Source organism: Netta rufina, assembly GCF_964035555.1.
Source record: "Netta rufina genome assembly, chromosome: 2".
NCBI classification, from domain to species: Eukaryota; Metazoa; Chordata; class Aves; order Anseriformes; family Anatidae; genus Netta; species Netta rufina.
Genome location: NC_140124.1, coordinates 105,795,082 through 105,819,606, shown reverse-complemented (window position 1 = coordinate 105,819,606; position 24,525 = coordinate 105,795,082). Strand labels below are relative to the sequence as shown.

At 39.2% G+C, this 24,525-nt stretch overlaps 1 protein-coding gene across 1 annotated transcript; it reads left to right on the top strand.

Moving 5' to 3' along the window:
* The first annotated feature begins 11,100 nt into the window (after positions 1-11,100).
* Positions 11,101-23,870, top strand: NDUFV2 (NADH:ubiquinone oxidoreductase core subunit V2). Its single transcript, XM_084281528.1, has 8 exons — positions 11,101-11,220; positions 12,702-12,767; positions 16,176-16,238; positions 16,327-16,443; positions 18,066-18,234; positions 19,695-19,804; positions 22,776-22,852; positions 23,703-23,870. Exons 1-8 carry the CDS (start codon positions 11,179-11,181, stop codon positions 23,794-23,796), a joined length of 738 nt encoding a protein of 245 aa, XP_084137654.1. The 5' UTR covers positions 11,101-11,178; the 3' UTR covers positions 23,797-23,870.
* The last annotated feature ends 655 nt before the right edge of the window (positions 23,871-24,525 follow it).

Below are 24,525 nucleotides of genomic sequence, written 5' to 3'. Positions count from 1 at the left end.
TACATGGGTATTTACATAGGGTTTCCCCATGGATCAAGACCAGTCTGGTGGAAAGCTTTACTTCCTCTTTCCACAGGTCAGGTCCCACCTCTTCTGGCTTGTCAGACAGGCTTCAGACTCTTCTGAGTGCCATTCCAGTCTTCAGATGGGTGCTGCACGTTTGCAAACCGCGTGCTGGCCATCTGATTCCTTCAAATTTTTACAGGCTGGACACAGCTATCTTGGCTCTACTATTTTTGTGCAACTGTATGTTAAACAGATATTACACAATATTTCACTTCCTACCTAAATCAAACAGTCTCGTTGTATGTCTGGGTGCAAGGCAAATGGGATGCCTCATGTTCTTCATTTAAATCAAGCAGGCTTGTGGCATATTTCTTCATAAATTTCTTCTCAGAAAGAGTGCTTAGGCATTGGAATGGGTTTCCCAAAGAGGTGGTGGAGTCACCATCCCTGGGGGTGTTCAAGGAAAGGTTGGACGTGGTGCCTGGGGACATGGTTTAGTGGGTGACACTGGTGGTTGAGGGGTGGTTGGACTAGATGATCTTGGAGGTCTTTTCCCACCTTACTGATTCTGTGATTCTATATCTGGGTGCAATGCAAACAAAATATATTTCATGATTAGGTCTTCTTACTGCACAACCGTTCCTGCTGATTCTTCTTTTCTGCTTTTCTGGAGGCAAACCAGCTGATCCTTTCTTTCTTTTGTCAAATCACCTTTTCCACAACATGGGCATCAGAGCCACTGGTACACCTGAGGACAACCTTCGCTCATCCTCTACCTGAGCCACTAAAAGCTGCCTTTCTGACCATCAGGTGGAAGCAAAAGATAAAAGTTCATTTAACTGTGTTTGTTTTTGCTGTTGCTTGATTTTGCTTTGTTTTCAAGGGACTGCATCAATCACGTGCCTAAATGTAAGACTGTAATTGGACACTCCTCTGCCTTACAACTTGTTAGCAGGAGTGATTATTTGTTTAATGAGGGCTGGATATAAGTACTAGACAGAATTTATAAGCTCTTGTTCTTCAACTGTGAATCACAGCAGATGGTTCCAGTCTATGGAGATTAAGAACAAAGTAACACATTTTGTATTTCCAGAATAAATAGGAATATCTTAACACCAATTACAGTTACATCATGCAAAATAGAGCAGACAGCATTCAGAGTGCTGAACGTCTACTGATTTGAGCAGATTTTGAGATTATAAATATTACATTTGGCACTTCAGAATCATCCACACCACAAATGGATGCAAAACTGTGAGAGAGGAGAACGAATCTGCAATAGGACTGGGATTTGGTTCTCTTTTCCTCCCTTTCCTTTACACCACTCTTCCACCCAAGCCTTTTTGCAGTGATTTCCAATAGACCTAATTTCTACAAGGACCTATGTATATGGTCAGGACTACTTCTGTCACTGGGGCAGTTTCTCTGAATAATGCCTCTCTTGACTCCTATCTTTGTTCCCAGGAGGTTAAATCTAAGTATGAAACAAGTGGGGACAGAAGTACATATGGGACAGATGGGAAGCACAAGGAAATGATACAACAGCATTCATCAGCATGGCTGGTATCAATTCCAGCAGTCTTAACTGTTACCCTTGGGTGTTTTTTTAAATATCAGTGCAAAGAAGAGCTGTAATGAGGACTGGAAATGGTATTTTAGATATTCATATATATAGGACCAGCCTGCAGCTGAGATGGTTGGAACTCACAGCAAACGTCAGATGGCAAGCCAAAGCCAAGCAGCCTCTTGTCACCCTGCATGAGGACAACGTCCAGGGTGGAGGGAGAGTTCTTCTGTATGACAACACCTGTGGTGGAGACAGGCATTTCTGTTGATGAGTTAGCATCAAGGTTTGGCCCTGCCTATCTTTGAGGAGTACCAGTTAGCAGCATAGTGCAGACCAGACCGTGGATTTTGTCAGGCCGGGTCTATGCTGCTAGATGGCACCTGGGGCATTTGTTGGTCCCATAGCTGCTGTTGTCATCCAGCTCCTGCCACAGAAATAGCTGTTGTACAGTTGAATCATAGTAATTATGGGGAGAGAATAGTAGAAATCAGAATGTTACTAATGCAGCTCCATAAGGCGAGAGAGGCCCTGGAAGTGAAACGAAGTCATTGAAATATAAAGGAAAGTAATCACAGGTGTTTTGTGGCCAAGTTTGGAAAAACAGCATTTGCAGCAATATTCTGAAAGGGGAAAGATTGGAATCACTAAGGCATTTACTCAGGGCAGAGAAAAGAAAGTGATGGTTATTGAAATAAATAATAGGCTTAGGTGTCAGGGAAGTACAAGGGCAGAAGCTGCATTAAAGTGGGTTTTTGATGGAACACCAGATAGCAACTGTAAACTCTTTGTTAAGTGTGCTGAGAGATTAAACGAAAAAGGATGATGAGGCAGTAAACAGGGACAGCAGGTGAGTTCAAGGGCACTGCTTTGATTAAGATGGGAGAGGTTAAATCATGCCTGGGTTTGTAAAGAGGACAAAGCAAAAAAACGTGAGGCAGTAAGGAGAAGACCGAAGACAAGTAAAGGTAGTGGTAGAGAGGGTAGAAGAAATGGAAAAAAAGAGGGACACAATCAGCAGTAGAAAACAAACATGAAATGTGAAACTTGAGTGTCTGCCATGGCAGGAAGAGTGAACTGCAGATGGGTAAGGGCACATATGGTTTTGGGTCTGGGGCACAGTTTCTGCCTCCTGTTACAGCGTGATGATGTTGAATCATCGACTTGGTTGGTGCAGAGTGACCCAGGCTCTGGTGCAATGATGCTATCAGCACCCAGGTTTGGTGCTGGGTCCTGGAAAGGTGCAGGGGACACAGCTGTGGGAAACTCCAGTGTTTTAAGCAGAATCGACGCGCCAGGATGCTCCTGTTGGTGGGGCAGCCATTTGTTCCTTCGTGGGTACCAAAGTGTGGAAACAGCTGGATCTAATAACCCACAGAGGTATCAGATTAGCCTGTCTGTTCCCAGCAAGTTTAATTACTCCAAAAGCTTTGGATACAAGACCAATGTCATTCCTGTGCTTGTAATTATTATTCATAGAGCTGTGGAAGTAGCTCTGACAAGGTCTGCATGTTTTGATTTGCATTAGGTAAAACAGACTCCTTCCCTGGGGACCCGCTTTGATGCCACAGAAAGGCTGATACAACCTGGAGATAGCAAGAGCTATGCCAACAGAAACATTAAATCCTGGAAGGACCATCCAAGGTGAACAGATCAGTGATTAAAGGACAAACAAAAAACAGCTTCTGGTCATCCAGGGTGGGCACTAACTATGTAAAAGCAAAGAAAAAGAAAAAAGAATAAAGAAAAAAAAAAAAAAAAAAAAAAAAGCAATGTTATTGAAATACAGTATAACTGTCCTAATAAATAGGATAATAGACAAGGATAACAGAAACTTATTTGTGCCCTAGGATACCTGACAGGGTGAGAAGCATTTGTTTTTAGACAAGATTCCAACACATTAGAGAGTCAGTGCCCTAAAAGTCTAACCAAAGTAAAAATATCCCTTTAAACTGCATAATAATAACTGCATAATAATAATTTGACTAGAAGTCAGACTCTTCCTGGTAGAATTTTGCTGCCTCTAGGGAAGAAATGAAGATGTTGTCTCCTTTCATGCACACATTCATTGTGTTACTTTTTCTGTTGTTGTTATTAAGTTTTTTTTTCGTAACCTCAACCCCAAGAGGTTTAATGCATTTTAATTTCTTTTTAAGTAGGTCACCGGTTTCCCATTTCTGCACTGCCCTCGTTCTAAAACAACTTGTAGTCTAAATCTTTACTTATTCTCTTCAGAATAAAATAAAAAAGCACTCCAGAAATTTCCCATCCGCTTTAACAATTCTACTGTACCCCACTTTAACCTCACCCACTCAAAACCTACCAGGCTGTTCTCAAGTTCTTGCCTTTCCATCTGCTAGGCCTTCACAGAGAAGGATTCAAGGAGGAAGGAATTCCAGAAAGATGAAAGCCGTGTATTGCAGAAAAGAAGAAACTTGTTCTTGAAGAGTATGGCAAGGCAAAGCAGCTTGTTACTAAAGCTGTCACCATTTTGGTCATGCATAACCTTTGAGAAAAAAAAACTTAATACCATACTTAAAAACCTTAATACTGACCATCAGGAACTTACAGGAAAACAGACAAAAATCCATCCCATGATGTCCTTCCTGCTTTTATCTCCATTAAAAATTATAGCTCCCTTCCTCCAATCCCCCAGAAGACCTGCAGAGGATGGTAATAAAGCAACATGCAAAATGTCAAAAAAAAAAAAAAAAAAAAAATTAGCCAGCATGAGGTAGGGAGAGACTGCAGTGAGGCAGTGACAAGAATTATAATACATTGAGGTAGTGACTGTGAAGGCAGGAGCTCATCTCTGCTTGCCTAAAAGGCAGAGAATGTCTTCATATCTTTTTTGCTTGGGATGCCAGGGGCTGCAACATCACCTGCATTTGGTCAGCACCCTGCTCCCAGCTCGTGAATCAAGGGGCATGCCACAGTGACTGCTGCATTACCTGGAGCTTGGAAACAAGAGGAGCAACGTTCGGGCTCCCATCTCTGCCAGCACGAGCTGTGAGGCTCCCAGGCACTGTGGGAGGAAGGCATACATAAATAATAAATGAGCTGAATAATGAAAACTAGCTGCACCTAATTATAGTTCTCGCTGCCCTTTCAAATAAAGGAAGTTCAAAGCTGCTGCTCAAAGATGTTCATCCCTTTTTTGAATGGTGTTTGAACCTCACAGATGATTAACATGAGAAAGTCATGAGATGCCAATGGAAGCCATGCCAGCTTTTCACAGCCTTCTTGAAGAGAAAAGCAGCGTCTCTTAAAGCAATGTATTTATTTACATATCAAAACATTTTTAAGCTTAAATTAATATTTAACCTGAATGTAGACACAATGTGAGATGTAAGATTAAATTTTGTAGCCTGTTTGGAGGGTGGACTTCCTTACAGCTTTTGGTACCTCACTCGGGAGGCTGACTTAGGAAAGAAGCCCTTCACGCTCTCTGTGCAGTCAGGAGACACTCAGCTAACTGCAGGAGTGCAAGTTCCTAGCCTGGGCATTGAAGTGTCTAACACGAGGTGTGAACACACTCACCACCTCATCCAAATTAAATTATTAATAGTTTAATTAAATATTAATATAATTTAATTAATTAAAATAAATTATTGAACCATTAAACTAAAATATTGATGCTATTTTAGTATATTTAATATTTATATTTAGTTTATATTTGTATTTGGTATATAAAATATTTTAATATAATTAAAAATGAACTATTAAATGAAATTAATAATTAAACTATTAATAGTTTAATTAAGAATAATGTGTTCCTAGTGCCCTTCCCATGCTTCAGCCCAGGAATTTCTCTCAGACTTATGGTAAAAGCATGGCCCATGGACACCAGTTTATAAGGCGGTGAACTTCTTGTGACTGACCACTGGCCAGTATACATGTACATTTGCCTCACATTTTCCTATCTGTTAAATAAAGATAGGAAATTCCTAATCACATTCTAGAAAAGGTCTTCATCTTTGGATAACAAAGTCTTAATTATATATCAGCTAGGTTTACTTCTCAGGACAAATACCTGTATGGGCACATTTACGTGATTGTTACATATTTCTAAATAGTGTGAGCAGTAGAAATAAAGAAACAAAGTTCAAATTAAGATTCTTGTTTAACTTTTAAGTACATTTCCACTTTCATACAAAATATGAAATGTACTTCCACATGAAGGTAATATTTAAACTGCTACAGCCTATCAAAACAACTGTGCTTGCAATCTGCAGAAAGCACAAAACTATCCAAGGGAAATACAAGACTTGTGCAAATAGTAAGCACCATTAAGATATCTTGAATCATTCCTTATTCTGTCAGTGAAAGAATGTTTCCAACTGCACTGCAGGCTTTCTCATGAGACCCCAGTAGCACTAAAACAACATCTGGGAACATCAGCAATGTGTAGGCATGTTGCACATAGTGCAGTGTCATAATAAGTCCACTGTAACGATAAAACATAACATGTGTGGCTGCTAATCATACAAAATGCCATCTGTATACAGAACAGACTACGAAAATAAGAAATGACAAGAAGCCCACTTTGAGATTAAGCACATATATTTATGACTTTTATGTTTAAATGTATCCCAAATTTTATGATATCAGATAAAGTAACTGGTTAAACCATGTATCAATATTTCACTGAATTGATGTCTGCACATATAATGCAAAGCTTCCTCCTATTCCTTCAGTGGGTTTTGTAAAAAGGAAGCCCAGGTTACAAGCATTTTACTCACATTAGGTACACAATACTGCTTGAGCTGTATTCATCAATCATCTTTCTCCATCATTTATTGGTACTGACACCATTTGCTCCATGGGAACTGTAGCAGAAAGATGCAAATTTAGCACTCAAGCCATGGAAGGAAAGTGATCATGAACAAAAGAATGGAAATATATTTGTTGTACATAATGGGCTGTGAAAGCTCATATCTTACAAACCAGTGAGCCAGGTCCTCAGATGAGGAAAATCACTTTAGTTCTTGCTCCTTCAGTGGAAATATTCCACTTTCCACCAGCACAGGTTAGCTGCATGTTGCAGCGTTGTGCCCCTTCTTTAGAAGTGTCTTTTCAGATGCTGTAACACCTACTACACCTGCCAGCTTTCCCTGTTATAGTAAGAGTTATGAACATCCCAGACAGCCTCCCCCTACAGCAATATTTCCTACTGTTCACTTCCAGTTTGATTCTTAATTGTTATTCAGTGCTGTGGCTGAGCAATTCCTTTGCCATTTTTCTGGTGTTTTGTTGGTGGTGGTTGTTTATTTGGCATTTTTCTTTTTACGTTTCACATTCCTTCTCATTTTCTTTCCATTCTCAATCCTTTTGCAGCTGTTTCTGTGAAGAATTTTTTTTTATGGAGTCAGTTCCATGTAAAACCTTCACGCTATCCATACAATAATCTTTTGTTGGAAGAGCTCCTTCTAGGATGCTAATAAATACTCATTGTAATATTTAAAATTCTGATGTGAAGTGCATAAATGACCAGGCATTGCTTTCCTTCAACTTTGCTTTCAGAAAAAGGTCTCAGATCATATGTTACATTAATTCTGCCCTGTAGTACATGTAAATTATTGATGAATTAAATCTAACCTATCACAAGGATAGCTGAAACACTCCTGGACAAATAAACCAGGTTTTTGCACAGCGTTGCAACGTGAAGATTGCAGCTGGCGATGGTTTGTGTTGCAGTGTTTGTAGGTCTCCACTATAGAACGCTATCTCTTCTCTTTGCCCCCTGTGTTTTCACACGTCATAAAATAGATCACTGTAGTGGTCAAACACAAACATACTAGTGTGTAATGCCGAGCTTTTAGAAAAAGCTTAATAGCCTTTTTATTTATTTATTCATTTATTTATTTATTCTCTTACACAGTTGACAGCGGAGCTGATTTTTCAGCGTGATAGGAAGTCTGTGATACCATTTGACGGTATTTGTGTTCTCTCCAGATGACCTGCTTTCAGAAGAATCTCTTCAAATGACTTGCCAACATTAACAGTCCCCATACTGCAAATTGCTTATTATTAATATTACTTAATTTTAGAGCGTGTATCACAAAATTATTAAAATGTAACATTTTCAAAGACTGGTTAATACTACTTCTACTGCTATGTCTGGAAGTACTCCTTTTGAATGTCAGAAAATTTACAGCGAAAGCCTGTACATGAATAATGGATGGAACCTTAATTAAAGCTGATTTGTTTATTTTTGTATTTCAGGATGCAGAGTAGCGTGACAGTCATTAAACATCCCTAGTATGTTTCCATTTAAAACAAAAGCCTGAAGGCAATTATTTGCCATAATGCATACTAATAAAGAAATTCAATGACACAGTAAATAATTATTTGATTGCAAGAATAATTCTCTAGCTTATATTTGTAGCAAATGATAGCATTCTCCATCTCTTCTGTAACAGTCCATGCAATTAGAACTTGCACGGCTGCTAGGGACAGTGTGTGAGGTTACAGAAGGGGACAGTGTGGCCATTTCTGACCAGTCCATGCACACCTGCCCTACTGGAGACATGGGCAAGTGTACACCATCTGCTGAGTTTCCAGACCCTTATCAAAAGTGTCAACACAGGGAATCTTGTTTCCCTTTATGCAGCTTCCCTTATTGGCAAGTCACACTGCAAGAGGAGTCGTCTAACTTAATTCTGGTCCATAAAAACCATTTTATGTATCACTTATGTCTGAGTAGTTATATGCATGTGCTCTGTGATGTTAGTTGTGGGGAGCTTGGGGTTGGCCTCTTCTCACAGGTAACTAGCAATAGGACTAGAGGGAATGGCCTCAAGTTGTGCCAGGGGAGGTTTGGGTTGGAAATGAGGAGACATTTCTGCTCAGAAAGAGCAGTCAGGCACTGGGACGGGTTGCCCAGGGAGGTGGTGGAGTCACCATCCCTGGGGTTGTTCAAGGAAAGGTTGGACATGGTGCTTGGGGACATGGTTTAGTGGGTGACATTGGTAGCAGGGGGATGGTTGGACCAGATGATCTTGAAGGTCTTTTCCAGCCTTAATGATTCTGTGATCCTATGATGCATCAGGTCCTGAGCAGACAGTGCGTTGGCACTTCACTTCAGTGCGTGCAGCAGGCTGGAGGCACAAAGCCAATGGGCAAGTCTTCAGATCGCGGCAGATACCGGACTCCCATTCAAGGTCATGCCATTTCCAATTTATTTTTTTAGTATTGCCTTCTGATAAATAGCCTGAGTTTAAATTACAAATACTTCCAAATGCTTTTGTTTCTCATCTATTTGCACATTCATGAAGTCCTACTGAAAAATGCGCATTGGGTTAACTCATATAATTAACCAATTACTATGATTATATATTTTATATTGTACAAGTAAATGTTTATAAATTTATCTGCACAGGAACAGTCCCTGGGTCCAATTATCCAAGGCTTTTGCTATTCTTAGATTGTATGCCTAGGGCAGACTCTCAACAGGATATAAAAATTTGGCTTAGCAACACAATCTGTAGTCTGTTCCTTAACATCGCTGCACCACTACAGTTGCTCTCTTTTAGGCTGTCTTTTAGGTGTTTGAAGAATTACCTCGGGACCATAGATGGCTACAGAAATGGGGTTTATAAGTGACTAAGTAATTAGTGAAAGCAAATCAAGGAAAGTATCAAATACTGGTAGCAGCACTTAAATTACAAATGCTGACAGTAGCTCTCAACATTGAGGAAATGAAGAATAAGGAGCAGGAAGACAGCCAGACAGCCACTGACTATAGTAAACCCAAATGCAAAAGGCAATAATCTCACCAGAACGCTAGCACTGTATCCTATCTGATTTGTGGAAATGAAAATTATTCTGTTAAAAGAACATTAATTATATTGACAGTGGTCAAATATATACCTACATATGTATATGGCTGTATGTATATATGCAATTAGCTGAAAGAGTAATGAATTAAGCATCTGAAATCGTTCTAATATGTACCATTTTGTTTAGTGTCTTTGGCTTTCTCTGGAACTACCTGTTGAGGTGCATTGAGGCCCTTGTCTCACTTTGCCTACAGGTTTCTTTGGAGGAGCTCTCCAGGTCCAGCAGCACAGGCAGAACCACTGCCTGTATGGTTCTGCCTGCCCTGGCCTTTTGTGCCAGCATCGTGACCCAGTGGGTCTTTTATCCATATAAATCCATAATGTAACCATTAAATGTTTTTAGTAAAATTCAGTTTGCTCTAGTGTAGTTCATCCCACCTTTTCAATGCTTATATGAAGTAAAAAAAGATCTTCCCACATCAATAAGGACATGAAACACAAGTTAATCAACATTTTGGTTGAAGGAAAAAAACTGTAAAGAATGAATTGAGAGTACTTTGTACTCATAACGTTAACTAGATATCACCACAATTTTTACAAATAATCAATTTATGTAAAGTATACATGGATAAATTTTCACTGGGCTCTGTATAAGGGAATGCATTTAATAAGGCCGCATCACTGAGGGCCTCAGTATGGGGGCGTGCAGGGGAGTTCCCTGCTCGGAGGGAAGGAGAATATGGTAAAAGATGCTGGGACATCAGCTGATGCTTGGCAAATCTGTGATGCTGAGTCCTCATCCTTTCTCCATAGTTATTATTTCACAGAATCACAGAATTTCTAGGTTGGAAGAGACCTCAAGATCATCGAGTCCAACCTCTGACCTAACGCTAACAGTCCCCACTAAACCATATCCCTAAGCTCTACATCTAAACATCTTTTAAAGACTTCCAGGGATGGTGACTCCACCACTTCCCTGGGCAGCCTGTTCCAACGTCTAACAACCCTTTCGGTAAAAAAATTTGAAAAACATGAATTTATTTTACAATGAAAAAGATGAATTTACATTGCTCAACCAGAAGATCTGAACAATACAGGGTCTACGCAACGATGAAATGTGACCAAAGTTTCTGTTGCACCCAAGGAAGAACCAATTGGTTATGTGTTTTTTTTTTTTTTTGTTTTTTTTTTCAGTTCCAGCAATTTGTACTGAATTATACTGCAAAATGAAAATGTTTATTGAAGGCCAAGGTTGTGATTTTTTCTGAGCAAGAGATGTCAAAACGTAAGTGCAAAACAGTCCTAACTTCCTTGGCGATCCTATTACGATCAACCAAGCTGGGTAGAAAGATGAGGAGGAAATTCTAAGACCAAAAAACGTCACTGGTTCCTCCACATATTCCCAGTTTTATTTATTATTTTATCATTATTTTAATTATACTTGTTTTCGAAGGGAGTTTTTTTAGGCTTGTTTTCAAATGTGTTGTTTTGTGTTTTGTGTTTTTTTTTTTTTATTAACAGTGGTGCATGCCACAAAAGGTTGCAAAAGCGTTCTCATATAGATGCTGTGGGTCGATAATTTGACACAAAATTTTCACACCCAACCAGCCAGGAATTCACAATTTAGAGGAGAGGCAGCCTGGTGGGAAAACACCGACATTTTTCTTTTTATTTTCCTATTTTTTCCTCCCAACCCCCGGCCTGTGAGGGCCGGCTCCCTCTCCTCAGGCGGCCGCGCATGCGCGGGGCGGTCCCGTCCCGCTGTGGCAGCGCCGAGGGCGAGCGCAGGCCTCAAGGAGAAGGCCGGGGGGAGGGGGCGCCGCCGCCATGTTCCTCTGCGCTCCCCTGCGGGCCGCGACCGCCCGCTCGGTAAGGGGGCGGCGTGATGGGGGGCGGCTCTGCCCCACACGGGGCTTTGGGGCAGCGCTGGACCGGTCCTGGGCCGTCGGGGGGGGACTCGGGGAAGGGCATCGCCCCCTCACGGGGTCGTCCCCGCCGGCTGGTGGCGGCCGGCGGGTTGCTGTGGGGTCGTGGGGCGCTGCGCTGTGTGGGGCTGGGGGTGAGGGGCTGGTTTCTGGCGCAGTTTTTCCATGCCGAGGCCCGGCTACGCTGGCTGAAATCCTCCAGGCCCTGTCTGGAAAGCAGGGGTTAGCCTGCCTCGGCCTGGAGCCTGGGGCTGGGCTCTGGGAAGCAGAGCGGTGTCCTTAAAGCAATGGGGTCAGAGCGCGTCCCCTGCAAGCAGGCTGCCCCTCACAGCGGGACACCCTAAAATTAGGCACCCGGGGCTTACCGTACTGACCCTGCACGGCCCCAGCTGTATGGGAGTGCACTAAACTTGCTTAGGATTTAGTAGGGTTAACCCCATTGTCTGCAGGATTTCTGCTGTACTCGTGTGCCCTGCTTGCACTTTGAGTCCTTTGCCTGAATTTTACTTCTTGTCACGTTCACTGAGAAGCTGGCACACTGCTTTTTTTTTTTTTTTTTTTTTTTTTTTTTTTTTTTTTTTTTTTTTTTTTCAGATAAGCAGGGCCTGTAGTTGCCTGGTAGTTCGGTTTCGATCCCAGCTCTGACCCCATGCCTCTATTTTTGCTTGTTGGATGCCGACCCATTTGAGATCCAACAAATTTTATACACAAAGAGTTACAGAGGGCTGGTTTTTTAATCCTTCTCTTAAAGAGCTCTCAAAATTAGTCTAGAATTCAGTATTAATCTAATATTGATTTAAGATGAAATTTGTGCAAAATGTTTGCTTGTGACAAAATAATATCATAAGGTGACTTTAATATTACTGGCCAGAATCTAGCATTCTCAATCTATTTTGGCATGACTGATCTAGTGAGAGACTGTAGAAAATAGCTGAAAACAGTTTGCGTACAGGTCTGTGTTCTCTTGGTATTTCAGGTGCTTAATTTTTTGTTCTCTTTTTTCATGCTGTTCAGTTAGCTGAAAGCTCAAAAAACACCTGAGAAGGACCTCAGTAGAAATGGTACCCTCGGCAAACTTTGGGAAGCACATATGCTATAAAGTAACACCCTGCAAAATTCTTCATGAAATATTTAATGAGGATTTGTACTCGAGGCAGATTTAAGCTGTGTTAGAACATCACCAGTCTGAAGTTAAATCTTTTAACTCCCCTTAACATACCTTGACCATTTCAGACAGTGTCGCTGTGCTCTCCTAATGGTATCCTAGAGCTCTTTGTTTTCTTCTCAACACGATTTAAATTTAGTGATGACAAAAGAATTAATGGTTTACAATTAGAAAAGAAATCAAGCTCATTCTGAAAACAGTTATACAAATTATAGACTGTTGATATATAATTATTATAGACTACTTTATTTTGTTTGTAGATAAGACAAATCCGCTACTTCCATGGAACACCAGCATGCAGCTCCAGCGGAGGAGCCTTATTTGTGGTAAGTAATTTACCCTACTGGAAAAGGGGCGTGTAACAAGAGTTTGGCATGTGAATTTTTTTAAATCTGCCTAAAGTTTCTGATGTGCAGAACTTTGCTGTGGAAGGCGAGTGGAAATCTTTTTACTAGAGTTGTGATAAGAGTACCAAAAGGTTTTATTTTGGTAGCGTTTATTTCTTTATGTAATGAAAACTCCTGTAGTGGTGATATTAGCATTTGTGTGTGATTGTGTGAGATTTTGTTTAAATGTATTTCATTGCAAAACAGTTCTTGTTTCCTTTTCTTACTGTAGTTAATTTAATTTGTAATTGAAGCTTGTGATGCTTTTTGTGTTCCCAGTTTCTTGGCTTCTACAATTTGCCACAGAATTAACCATAGCTCTGGGTCTGGGTCTAGCTGTTTGCTAGCAGTTGAAAAATGCAGTTCTGGTTCATGCGCCATGGCGTACAATAAGTTGAGTAGCAATTCAGGATTGAGTCCATCAGGCATTATTGCAATACATAAAAACAGCAATAGTGATTGCATAAGTAAAAAAGCACTCAAGATTTAAACACCTAAAGCAGCTGTGCTGTCTACCTACGAAGAGAACCTGAAGCATCTCTGAGAAGTGTCTTCTGTCCCATTCTGCTCCATTCAGTGCTTTATCCAGACTTCAGCCCAACAGCTGAGTAATTTGGCATTTTTCCACCATTTGGTGGAAATCAGCGCTCTTCTAGAGAATTGACCATTTTGTTGGAAGCAGGTGCTCAGTGTTTTTGGACAGACTTTTTTTTTTTTTTTTTGACTTTTTGCAGCTGCTGCTGTCTCCGCAGCTTTCCCGTTGGATGAAGCTAATGGGATTACAGTACATGCTTCGTGTAGTTTTCCAGCAACCTGAACAGGCATTGGTGATTTATGGAGTGAGAGCTGATGCTAAAGGAATACAGGAAACATGAGTGTAGGCTGACGAGTTAGGAAACTTCAAGAGTAGTTTGAGATTGGTGAAGACAGGCAAAAGGTGGCTTTGACACGCTAATGGATGGCGGTGTCAGGTAGATGAAGCTAGACAGCTTCATAAATTCTCCAGGCGTTTTGCAAGACTTACATTATTGTTTCAGTGGCTTGCTGGAGCGAGGAGAATGAAAATAGCAAAAGGGAGCTAGAAAAGAAAAGCTGTGAGCTTTAGTGAGCTTCTTGTGACTTATTTTTTTTTGTGATTTCGTGTGAGTTTTGTTTAATAGCATCATAAACTCCTTTTATTTTTATTCCCCAACAGAACTTTTGCTAGAAGAGCATGGGAAATTGTTTGTGGGGTGTTTTTTGTTTGTTTTGGTAATGGGGTATTTGTTCTTTTATTAAGTTTTTATTGTTCGTACTCGCACGTAGAGTATTTAAGGATATCATTTTAGAGATGATATACTAGAAATAACAGCTGCTCTAGATGCAGGGAGGGGGTAATAATTCAATGTAATAAAGCTATTTGCAAAAGAAATTGAGATCAAGTAGAAACATAACTAGCAAGTAACAGCAGAAGGCAAAATAGTAGCCTGAAATAAAGCAGGCGTGCAGATTTGAGAAGGAAAAGTTAAGTTATGGAAATACCATGAATCATGGATTATCAGAGCAGCAGTGACCTACAGCAGATCTGTAAGGGAAAGAAATTAAAACTTGCAGGGTATTTCCAGTCACTTCTTTTTTCCTTCAATAGCCTCTTTTTAAGAACTTTCATTGATTCTTGGTAGAAAACCCTCTCCAACAATACATACGATGAGTGAAATCCTTTCTTTGGGTCAGACTAAAATAGAGGCAACTCTGTTCGTGAGAGCTGTTTTATGTTCTAGACAGTACAAGCAACACATTCATACTTGCTAAAAGACCAGTGTGTTCAAAGCAAATCAGTTACCATTCTGTAATTCCTGTTATTACAGGGAAAGTCATCCCAAGTGGAGAAGTACGTATTGATTGTAGGTTTTTTTTAGGCTTGAAACTGGGAAAGGGATATTCGTGCCCTCAAACTGACAGTGGTAGTAGTACTGGCTGCTCCAGCGTATCGATGGGATGAGCAAAGGGAATCTCTCACTAGGACACCAGCTGTGATTAGAAGTTGTGTTTGACCTTTTGGTGTTTCTGTATTAAAATTTCTAAATCCAGGAATGGCTGTGAATCATCCACATTTTAAGTTGTGCACTGACAACGGTCGCTCACAACGTTAGTGACTTGCCACGTTCGATCTTTCATGAAATCCTTCCCTACTTTCTAAGAAGGTAGCACCGAATGGCTTGGGTAGGAAGGGAGCTTAAAGATCACCTGGTTCCAGCCCCCCTGCCATGGGCAGGGGCACCTCCCACTAGACCAGGGTGCTCAAAGCCCCATCCAGCCTGGCCTTCAAAGGTAGCATGGAAACTGTAAAATCATCCTAGGTTGTTTGAGAGGATGATGAAAGTCAGAGGAGTAGGGTTCTTCCTTTAATTGTGGGTTGTGGATGACTTTTAGCTTCAGCCCTTGAGTATAACTTGAATTTTTGTGTGCTCTTCCACTTTAATTTGAAACGTTCTCAGTTTGAAAATAGCATGAAGCTTGGAGTCAAACTCAGCTATGAGTATGTCATAATGAGCTACTTTGAGATAACTGGAAGTTTTGTGCAGCAAGCTTTTCTAGGGGGTAAGGGCTTTTATCAGAACTAAAATATAATTATAGTAGAAATCACTTTCTTTAAGACTTCCACATTTGTATTTTCTGAAAATAAAAATTAGAACTAATTCTAATTTGATGTTTTCCAAGAAAACCTTAGAAATATTATGATAAAATACCTGATTTTGGAAGTAGGAATTTGGAAATTCTGCTTGTTCTGTTCTGATTCAGAATCGTATGTGAAATGTTGATATCTCTTACAAAATTATGAAATGTAAAAATTGGTTAATAATGTATGTTTAAATGTGGACATATTTATATAGAAAGTTTCTTGATAAGTTTTAAAGTTTTGTTTTATAGTTAAGGTCTCATGAGAAAACAAAAAAAAAATGGGCTATTGTTTTAGTCTTTTGTTTGTTAAGGTATTAACTAGAGGACTCTTCATCTACTTGTGATGAGTTTGACCATAATTGCCAAATTGTATCAGCTGTTACAAATGTCTGTTTTGTAAATAATACCGAATTCTTGAAGAAATAATTACTTGAATAGGAAATAACAGGAATAAGTTGTCTTTTTTTTTTTTTAAGAGTGATGAAATAATTACCAACATGTTTTATTACTTTCTGAGAGATTATTAGTCGTTTATGATAGAGTACTACGACATTTTTATCTGGAATGTATCAAATCAGTTTTATTCAAGCAACTCAACTGTAACTGTCTAATAAAATGCTTTACAACAGTAAATCTGTCTTGAATAATTCCCTGACAACCCTATTATTTCTTTTATTTTTCTTGAAGCACAGAGATAGTCCCGAAAATAATCCAGATACTCCCTTTGAGTTCACACCTGAGAACAAGAAGGTATGCAGATAAAATAAAATCCACCATAAGCATGCAAGCTTTGTCTTTAGCTCAGTACTGATGTTTTTCTTCTTTTTCCTTTAAAAAGCGAATAGAAGCAATCATAAACAATTACCCAGGGGGACACAAGTCTGCAGCTGTGATGGCAGTACTAGATCTGGCTCAAAGACAGCATGGATGGTTGCCCATTTCAGCTATGAACAAGGTATTTAGTGCTAACTTATTTTGCAAGCATATTTTTTTAAAATCTAACTCTTAATAGTACAATATTAGGACTTTTACCAAAGTGGACTAATGCAGGAATTTACATGTAGCACAGAACTGTGAGTATTCACTATGAGACTACGTTTTTAAAAAAAAAAAGGGAAAACTATTGCAGGAACCTTGCCTCTGTTTGTGTAATATTAGCCCACTGCTAGCAGCTACAGGCTGAACAAAACAAAGACAACGTGGGCCTTAGACAGGCTCCTCCTAGAATCATCCTGGAAGTAGGAGTAAACTTGAAAGACTTTGTTCACTGCTTAATTTGGGGGAAAGAAAAAAGATGATGATGTTTTACTCTTCTGTACCTCAGTAGCACTACGCACATGGCCAGGATCGTACTTAATCTCTGGGCCTGTAACGATTTCCACAAAGCACGTGGCAACGTAGTGGGTACAGTGAGTATTTCGTAACGCCTCGTAGCAAGTGTCCTTAAGACTGGTTTCTTATCAAGTTACTGATTAAAATGTTTCAAAATAAGCAAACAGCTATGCTGCTCCAAAGTGATAGGTTGCACGACAGAAATAAAGTACCAAGAAATTTGCACCTCAGTTTTTCTATTCATACAACTTAATCTCGCATTTTGCGTTGCAAACTGGCATTATCAGTTTTAAAGTGAAGAGTTTCAAGTTCAATCAAGATAAACTAAAAGCAGGATTGTGAGGATTATAGAAGTTACTGAGTAAGAGTAAAGTGCATGCTTAGAAACAGTGGTAGACATCGTATAAAACTGCAAATAATGTAGGATAAAGCCTCAAATCTCCATTAACGCCAAATGAGAAAAGTATTTTTATGCTTACTTGGAAAGTGATACATTTAAAATGACCTTATGATTTTTAAGCAAGCAAGTATTTTCTGTGGCTTATTTTCCTGCTGCTATAGGTACTGGAATACAGAAGAGCCACGCTTTTGAAAGCTGTCAGTTCTCAACCTGAGCAGTGTGCCAGGTTAATGAGGTCAGGGGTACTTCCACCAGAACTGACTGTGTGGAGATTGTGCATCACTGTATTTATTAGCTGGGATGCCGATCTGCAGGTGTAGTAGTGGTGGTTTTAGGGCCAGCCCTGGTACGTCACGGGACCCAAGAAAGCCTGCTGTACCTGAATGAGGGGAGCGTAGCACCAGCCTGGATTGCTCCCTTTGCCAGAAGGCTGAAGTGGGTTAGCGTGGGCGGATTTGTACGAGTCTGTTCATTCATGCAGCAAGAGTGCAAGCAGAGTATGAGCTGGAGCTAATAATGAAAGCTGGGACCCAGCTGACTTCTTGAAACTAGCTTGTGTGTGATGCTGGAGGAGGATTGACTGCAGCTCCTCGCTGTGCTAATCCTTGGCTCAGTGGAGTTTGCGCTCAAACAAGGTCAACTCCAGTCAGAGTAACTCGAGTGGTTTTTCTTAGCACTTCAATAGCTACACTTTGAAATCCATCCCCTTCTTCCTGTGTATCTGGAGTACCTAAGCCTCATAGTGCAGATACAGGACAGGTGACTTGACTGAGATGATTTCTGAAATATCTTTACTGGTGCCCTGTGAGAATTCAATACAGTGTCTTCTTTTCCCCTTATTATAGGTTGCTGAAGTTTTAGAAATGCCTCCCATGAGAGTGTACGAAGTAGCAACCTTCTATACCATGTATAACCGTAAGCCTGTTGGGAAATACCATATCCAGGTCTGCACTACCACGCCTTGCATGCTGCGGGACTCTGATAGCATTTTAGAAGCCATCAAGAAGAAGCTTGGTATGATACAAATTCGTAATATGCTTTTTTTTCCTCCCTGGTTTAATGATGGATTGTTTTCTAACTGAAAAAAAAAAGTCCTTTATATGATGGAGACAGTGCAGAAATGCTTCTCATTTAGAGAGAGGTCACTGTAGGATTTTGAAAATAAGGAGTACTAAATCCAAATATTTCAGTACAGTAGAATAAAAGTCAGGAGTCTCATTTAGTGGTCTTAAAGTGTGATTTTAAAGGCAATTTGCCAGGAAATGAATTATTCTAATATAACTCTTGGATTGCAAATTAAGCACTATCCCATATACAGGAGAGGACTCTGAATGTCATGGCACTTCTTTATATGTAAAATAAGATTTTTAAGGTATACGCTATACGAAATTATTAGTGAGGCTTTTTCTCCTTAAATAAGGTGACTTGTAAATTTCTCATGGGAAAAGTCAGTTGAGAGTTCTGCATCATGTGAGATGTAAGGAGAACTCACCGCTTTTGTGTACTTTTTCTCTGCTTTTCTCCTTGTTGTGTTATGAGGAGAAGAGGGTAAGGTCAGCAACTAACTTTTCCCATCCTATGCAGTCACGTTATGCTGACCTTTCAGAAAAACGACAGTGATAAGGGCTAAGACCAGTTGTTTATAATCTTGCTTCCCTCATGTTCCATTGTCTGGAAAAGGCATTTTTAGATTCAGCTTGTCCTGGTTTTGTTGCTGCAAAGATGGCTTGATTTTAATTCAAACTTAGTTTGAGAAGTCAAAGGAAAAGCAACTGTTTCCTGGAATTAAGAGTGTTTGTGTAGATCATACTGAGACACAGGCCTCGCTTAAACTTTTACTAATTTTTGCCCCTGTTAACTATGGGGGGAAATTGCATCTTAGCCTTTATCCTTCCACAGAATGTTCTGGCAAGCTAAGACTCTGAGATGTTATTTTGGCTAACCTGCCCTCTGGGGGAGGTCTGTATCTTTTTTGGTTGTATCACTAGAGCAGTAACACGTCATGGAAGCTAAGCATGCGTATGATGGGGTTGTTCAGGAAATAAGCTCTTGTGGAGGAACTTGGAAGCTGTTTGCAAATTCGGACCAACACTCCTAATACTTGGCTCTTGGTTAATTTGGGGATTCAGTACTTAACGCTGATTATTAACGCATTTAATATCAACATAGGAGAGCTGTATTTTCCAAATTTTTCTATTACGTTATACCGATTCCTAAAAATGTTCCTGAGTAGAGCTTTTCTGAGAAGTGTCATTTCATGGTTATTTTTCAACAAATGAAAACTAAATCAGGTCTTCAAAATGTATCCAAAGACTAACTTCACAGTCTTAGACTCGTTTAAGAGGATTTAACTGTACAAATGTTTTTACGGCCAAAATACACGTAATGAGGAAATTATGGAGTAATTACAATATTGTTTATTAATCTTGATCCATAACCATTGCTGAACCTAATATTCTTTTATTTTTTTTTAGGTATAAAAGTTGGGGAAACAACACCTGATAAACTCTTCACATTGATTGAAGTGGAATGTCTGGGTGCTTGTGTAAATGCACCGATGGTACAAATAAATGACAACTATTATGTAAGTATTTTTAAGAAACTAGATTGCTTTGAGCTACCTGAATCTTCATTCTTTCTGATTCTGAATTCTTGGTCGGTTACTCAAATCGCTGTTGGCAGGGATAGCTTAGAACATATTTTACTTTCTCGGCCTCTTCCTGAAACACTTCATCTGTACGATAATGTATTGATGTCCTGGTCTCTGTAAGAACACACATTGTAAATGCTCTCGTTTTCATTTGGAGGTGATGAGATCATGGATAGAGATTCTCATGGAAGTGGTGTTTTGGCATATCCATACGGTACAATGAGCAGTTTCACAGGTGGCTTTCAGATTGAGAAAGAATGCTTTTTTCCTTTAGATTTTTTTTTAAACTCTGCATCATTGCCTTTTTGAGGTTGCAGTAGTTCTCAGTCTCTCCTTTTCTCATTTAATGAGCAAGTTAAGATGATGCATCATCTGCTAAAAGTCAACTTGCTTTAATTACCAGGTTTTGCCTTCCCATACAGTAGCACTGAACTACCTCCCCTAAATAAATACGTTCAGTAGGTGTTCTGCTTTGGGCTTTGTTTCAGAGGTGTGCTTTGTCATTTGAAGTAATGCAGACAGTTCATAATCTGGAAGCACAAACAGCCTGGTTTTGTCATTTAGTAGTATATAATGGAAAAGAAGAAGAAAATGTACAGCATGGGGTTCTATAGACACTGTGGAGAAAGTCCAAAAAGCAGCAGACCGTGATGGTATAGAGTAAAATACTATTTCTATTGTGTTTTTTCCCCCCCAAATAAAAACTTAGGAAGTTTCAGTCCTCTTCACTACATCAATGTGTTATCTGTATAAAAAACTTTACAAGAAGCTGGTAATCTTTGACTTTCTGGCTTAAAAATAGAAATGACTGAAATGCTGCAACATTATTTAGGAAGTCTCTTCTTAATACTCATTAGCTGGAAGTGATTGATTGTGCTGAAGAATTGCTGAGTCCTTGGCTCAGGGCTTAATTCTTGTGTAGTCCAGGTTTGATCTATGATGAAAAGAATGATGGAAAGCACGTTCAGAATTTTCCTTTCTCTGCATTTGTGAAGAATGCAGCAATGGCCACACCTTGTTCTGGGTGCCTGTTTGAACCCAGTGCTAGGCTCTTCAGTTCTTCGTATGGAAGTCTTCCCTTACCAGCTACTTCTTCAAAGCCTTACGTAGTGGTTTTGGATGACGTGTCACTGATACTATAATAGTTATTCCTACTCTTCTACTAAAACCACTATTCCTAATGCAAAAAATAAAAAACAACAAAAAAAGTGTGCTTTCTTCATCTGTTGCATGATCCCTTCTGAGCAGAGAGAAATACTGGGAGTATGTTATTGATGCAGTAGCAGTCTTTTGCTAAGCTATCACAGAATGTGGTAGGTAGGTTGAAACATTCTTTCCAGTGTATTAGTATCAGATTATTAATTTCAGCAGTATGGATTTTGGTCACAGCTTGTTCCTAGTTCACGTTTGCCTTCATTTATTTTGACTAACCTGAACAGCATCGACCTGTGTGTTGCAACCTTCCTAACCAGCTTTCTGAAACCATTTAATGTAGACTTGCAGTATAGAATTCTTCTGACAGCATTTCGTTATCTTCTACGTAGAAAAAGCACAATTTTTCTGCTTCAGTCTGTTTCTAATGCAGTTTTCATCCACAATCATTTAATTTGCTTAACAGCCTTCTAAGTGTTGTTTTTTTACTGTCCTTTTAAAAATGGCTCTTTCACTTGCCTGAATTTCTTTCGATTTTCATTTGCTAGAAATTGTACTGTAGTCAAAAAGGTACTAGCTGTAGCTTAAAGACTTTTTTTCTTTTTAAAATCATAATTGTCAAGGGGATTAGTGCCTTGTCTTTTGCACTTCATATTTCATGTGAATACAGCATCTTAGTATGAGACTCTCTGTATGAGAGTCACAAGTGGTATCTGAAGTTGTAAAAGTTGGTGTTACCCACTGTCACATTCTGATTTATTCTTGAGTTTTGTCCATTGCCATGATTGTGATTGAGAACATGGAAATACTCTTGAAAAAGGAGAATGCGTTGAAAATCAAGTTCTTCTCAATGCAGTCACTTCCTTGTTTGGCTTCTCTTTTTTCTGTATAAAACTGGAATCAGAGGCATGACAGTGTATTTGGAAAGCCCATAACTATGAATTAGTTTAAAGTTAGTGCAGCTGTTAACTTAAAATATACAGTACTGCTAGTGTAATGCTGTCTTAACTTGCTTGATGAGCTCTGAAAGTTTCCTGAGGGAAATACTGCAGCCTGTGGAAGAGAAAGGGAACTTAAGAATGGTATCAAGAAGCAAAACCTGTGGCATAGTAAGGAGAAGGGAACAAGATAATACAGAATTCATATATTTTTTCATTTCATTGTGCTGTTGCATTTTTTGATAGTGGCCTGCCTATAAATCTGGAATTTCAATCAAACGGGTATTCAGTAAGCTTTTAAAACCACGTTAAAACAGTCAGTTGGAAAGTATGGTCTAGCTTAACACTATTTTTGAACTTTCAGACTTTTGAATTATGGCTCGCTTGGCTGCCATCGGACCAAAGAATTCATGCATTGGAATAAATGCAGTCTTTAAATGCCATCTAAAACTTATTTTAAAACTATCTTGTGATGCTATCACAATCTGATTTACTTATTCTTTTTTAAGAATTGTTCTCCTGTACTGCACCCACTAGCTTGCTAAGGAATTTGAAGCCACAAACCCAAGTGATGGATGACTAGAGTGAACATAGTTAGCTTTAACATCATTTCTGCAACTATATGTAAATTAGGGATTTTATTACTAAAATTACATTAGGCTTTTTAGTTTTCCTTATTTAAAATGGTACATGTATGTACCAATAACAGGATCAAAATTACCTGTGCTAGGATCCCCGTTTAGATGGCCACACATCTGATAATTGTAAATGCTGCAGTTAGCATAATTGCTGACTTTTTACTTATTTTTTTTTAGGAGGATTTGACACCCAAAGATATCGAAGAAATAATCGATGAGCTAAAGGCCGGCAAAGTTCCCAAACCTGGCCCAAGGTATGCTGTATTTGTATGATAACGTGCAGCTACTTGAAGGCTTCTCCATTTTGAGGAAGGAAATTGTAATTCCTATTACAACTCTAGGAGTTCACAACATGCAGCTAAACAGTGTTAATTAGTTTACTGAACAGCATGGTATTTATTCAGTGCCTTTCTATTTATTCAAAGCCGGAAAGAACTGAGCAGAGAAATTTCATGTTCCTGATGACTACAGGACCGTGAAATGGGAAAATCACAGCTTCATTTGGCTCAGTATCTAACAGGTGAAGGGTGTCACCTGTTTTTTACATGTTGATTTCATGTAAATCAACAGTACCTGTTTGGGGGGAAGTTTGTGAAACGTTTGTTTCTGAACTGTTATCACCTGTTACTTCCTATTGTTCTTTGTTAGCCCAAATACAACCATGGGTGTGTGAATGGCGTAATTAATTACTATTATTTGATTCTAGTGTTTTATCTATTCCTACTTTTTCAGAATGAGAGAACAATGTTAAAAGCTTGTTTCTGAGTGCAGGGATACATCTCTAGCAGAAACATGACTAATACAATCGGAATGTTGCCTTTAGTATTGGTGGTATCAACATCACTTTTGTTTGGTCTGCCTTTAAATAGGTGAATAAAAAACCCTAACAGTTACATCTTGCATTTGAGTTATGAAGCTGTTTGTTGTTACTTGAATTTGAAAGCCTTTTAATTAAAGGGTGGCATCCCACATTTCTGAAGGATGAATACATGAATGAAACAAGTGGCTTCAGCCTTGAGGCAGTTTTGTTAAGGTCTTCTATCCAGTGATTAAACATTGGTTATAACAGTACCAGCAACGAATAAATCTGCTGTCATTTTTCAGGAGTGGACGTTTTTCTTGTGAGCCAGCTGGTGGCCTTACATCTCTGACCGAACCACCGAAAGGACCGGGTTTTGGAGTTCGAGCTGACCTCTAAGGATGCCTCTAAAGATCTTTGTAATATATGCTAAACTGTCTGAAAATAATAAAGTAACTTTAATCTCAGTAAAATGATTTATGTTTTAATACTTTAAAATGAAAGGAAGCAATAGGAATTAGAGTGTTTAGCTTACTGTGGTCTAAACTACAGTAAAACCTAATCATGATTCAGATTATTAAAAAAGTGGACAAAAGTGATTCTGTAGATTGTGAAGTGTCTATTTGTGATCATTGGTAGATAAAAAGATGCAATTTTAATCTATCACTGAAAATTCTTTTAGCTATTTCTGACTAAAGGGTCTTTAAAGAGGCAACAAACCTAACTAAATTTCAAGTCTGGCTAATGCCCAAGGAACAAAGTGAAAGCAGATTCTGAAAACTTTACTGCACGTTACTTTTAACGGCAATTTAAACCAAACAAAAACAGGAAAGGTCCTCCTGTTCTTTTGAAATCGGTGATTCTTCTCATGTCTGACTCTGCCTATTATCATTCAGGAAGAGCGTGAAAACTGTCTTTTTGCCATGTTACAGAAAAAAAACAAGTAGTAGTAGTAATACTCTACTAAAAGAATGAGCAACAAGAAACCACTTCCTCTACAAATTTATTTAACACAGCCAAAGTATGCAGTTGGGGGGGAGGGGAGCTAGAGTATACCAGAACGGTTTAATACATGGCTAAGTGTAATATGTGAAACTGTGATTCACAGACCCTTCTTTGATATTACTC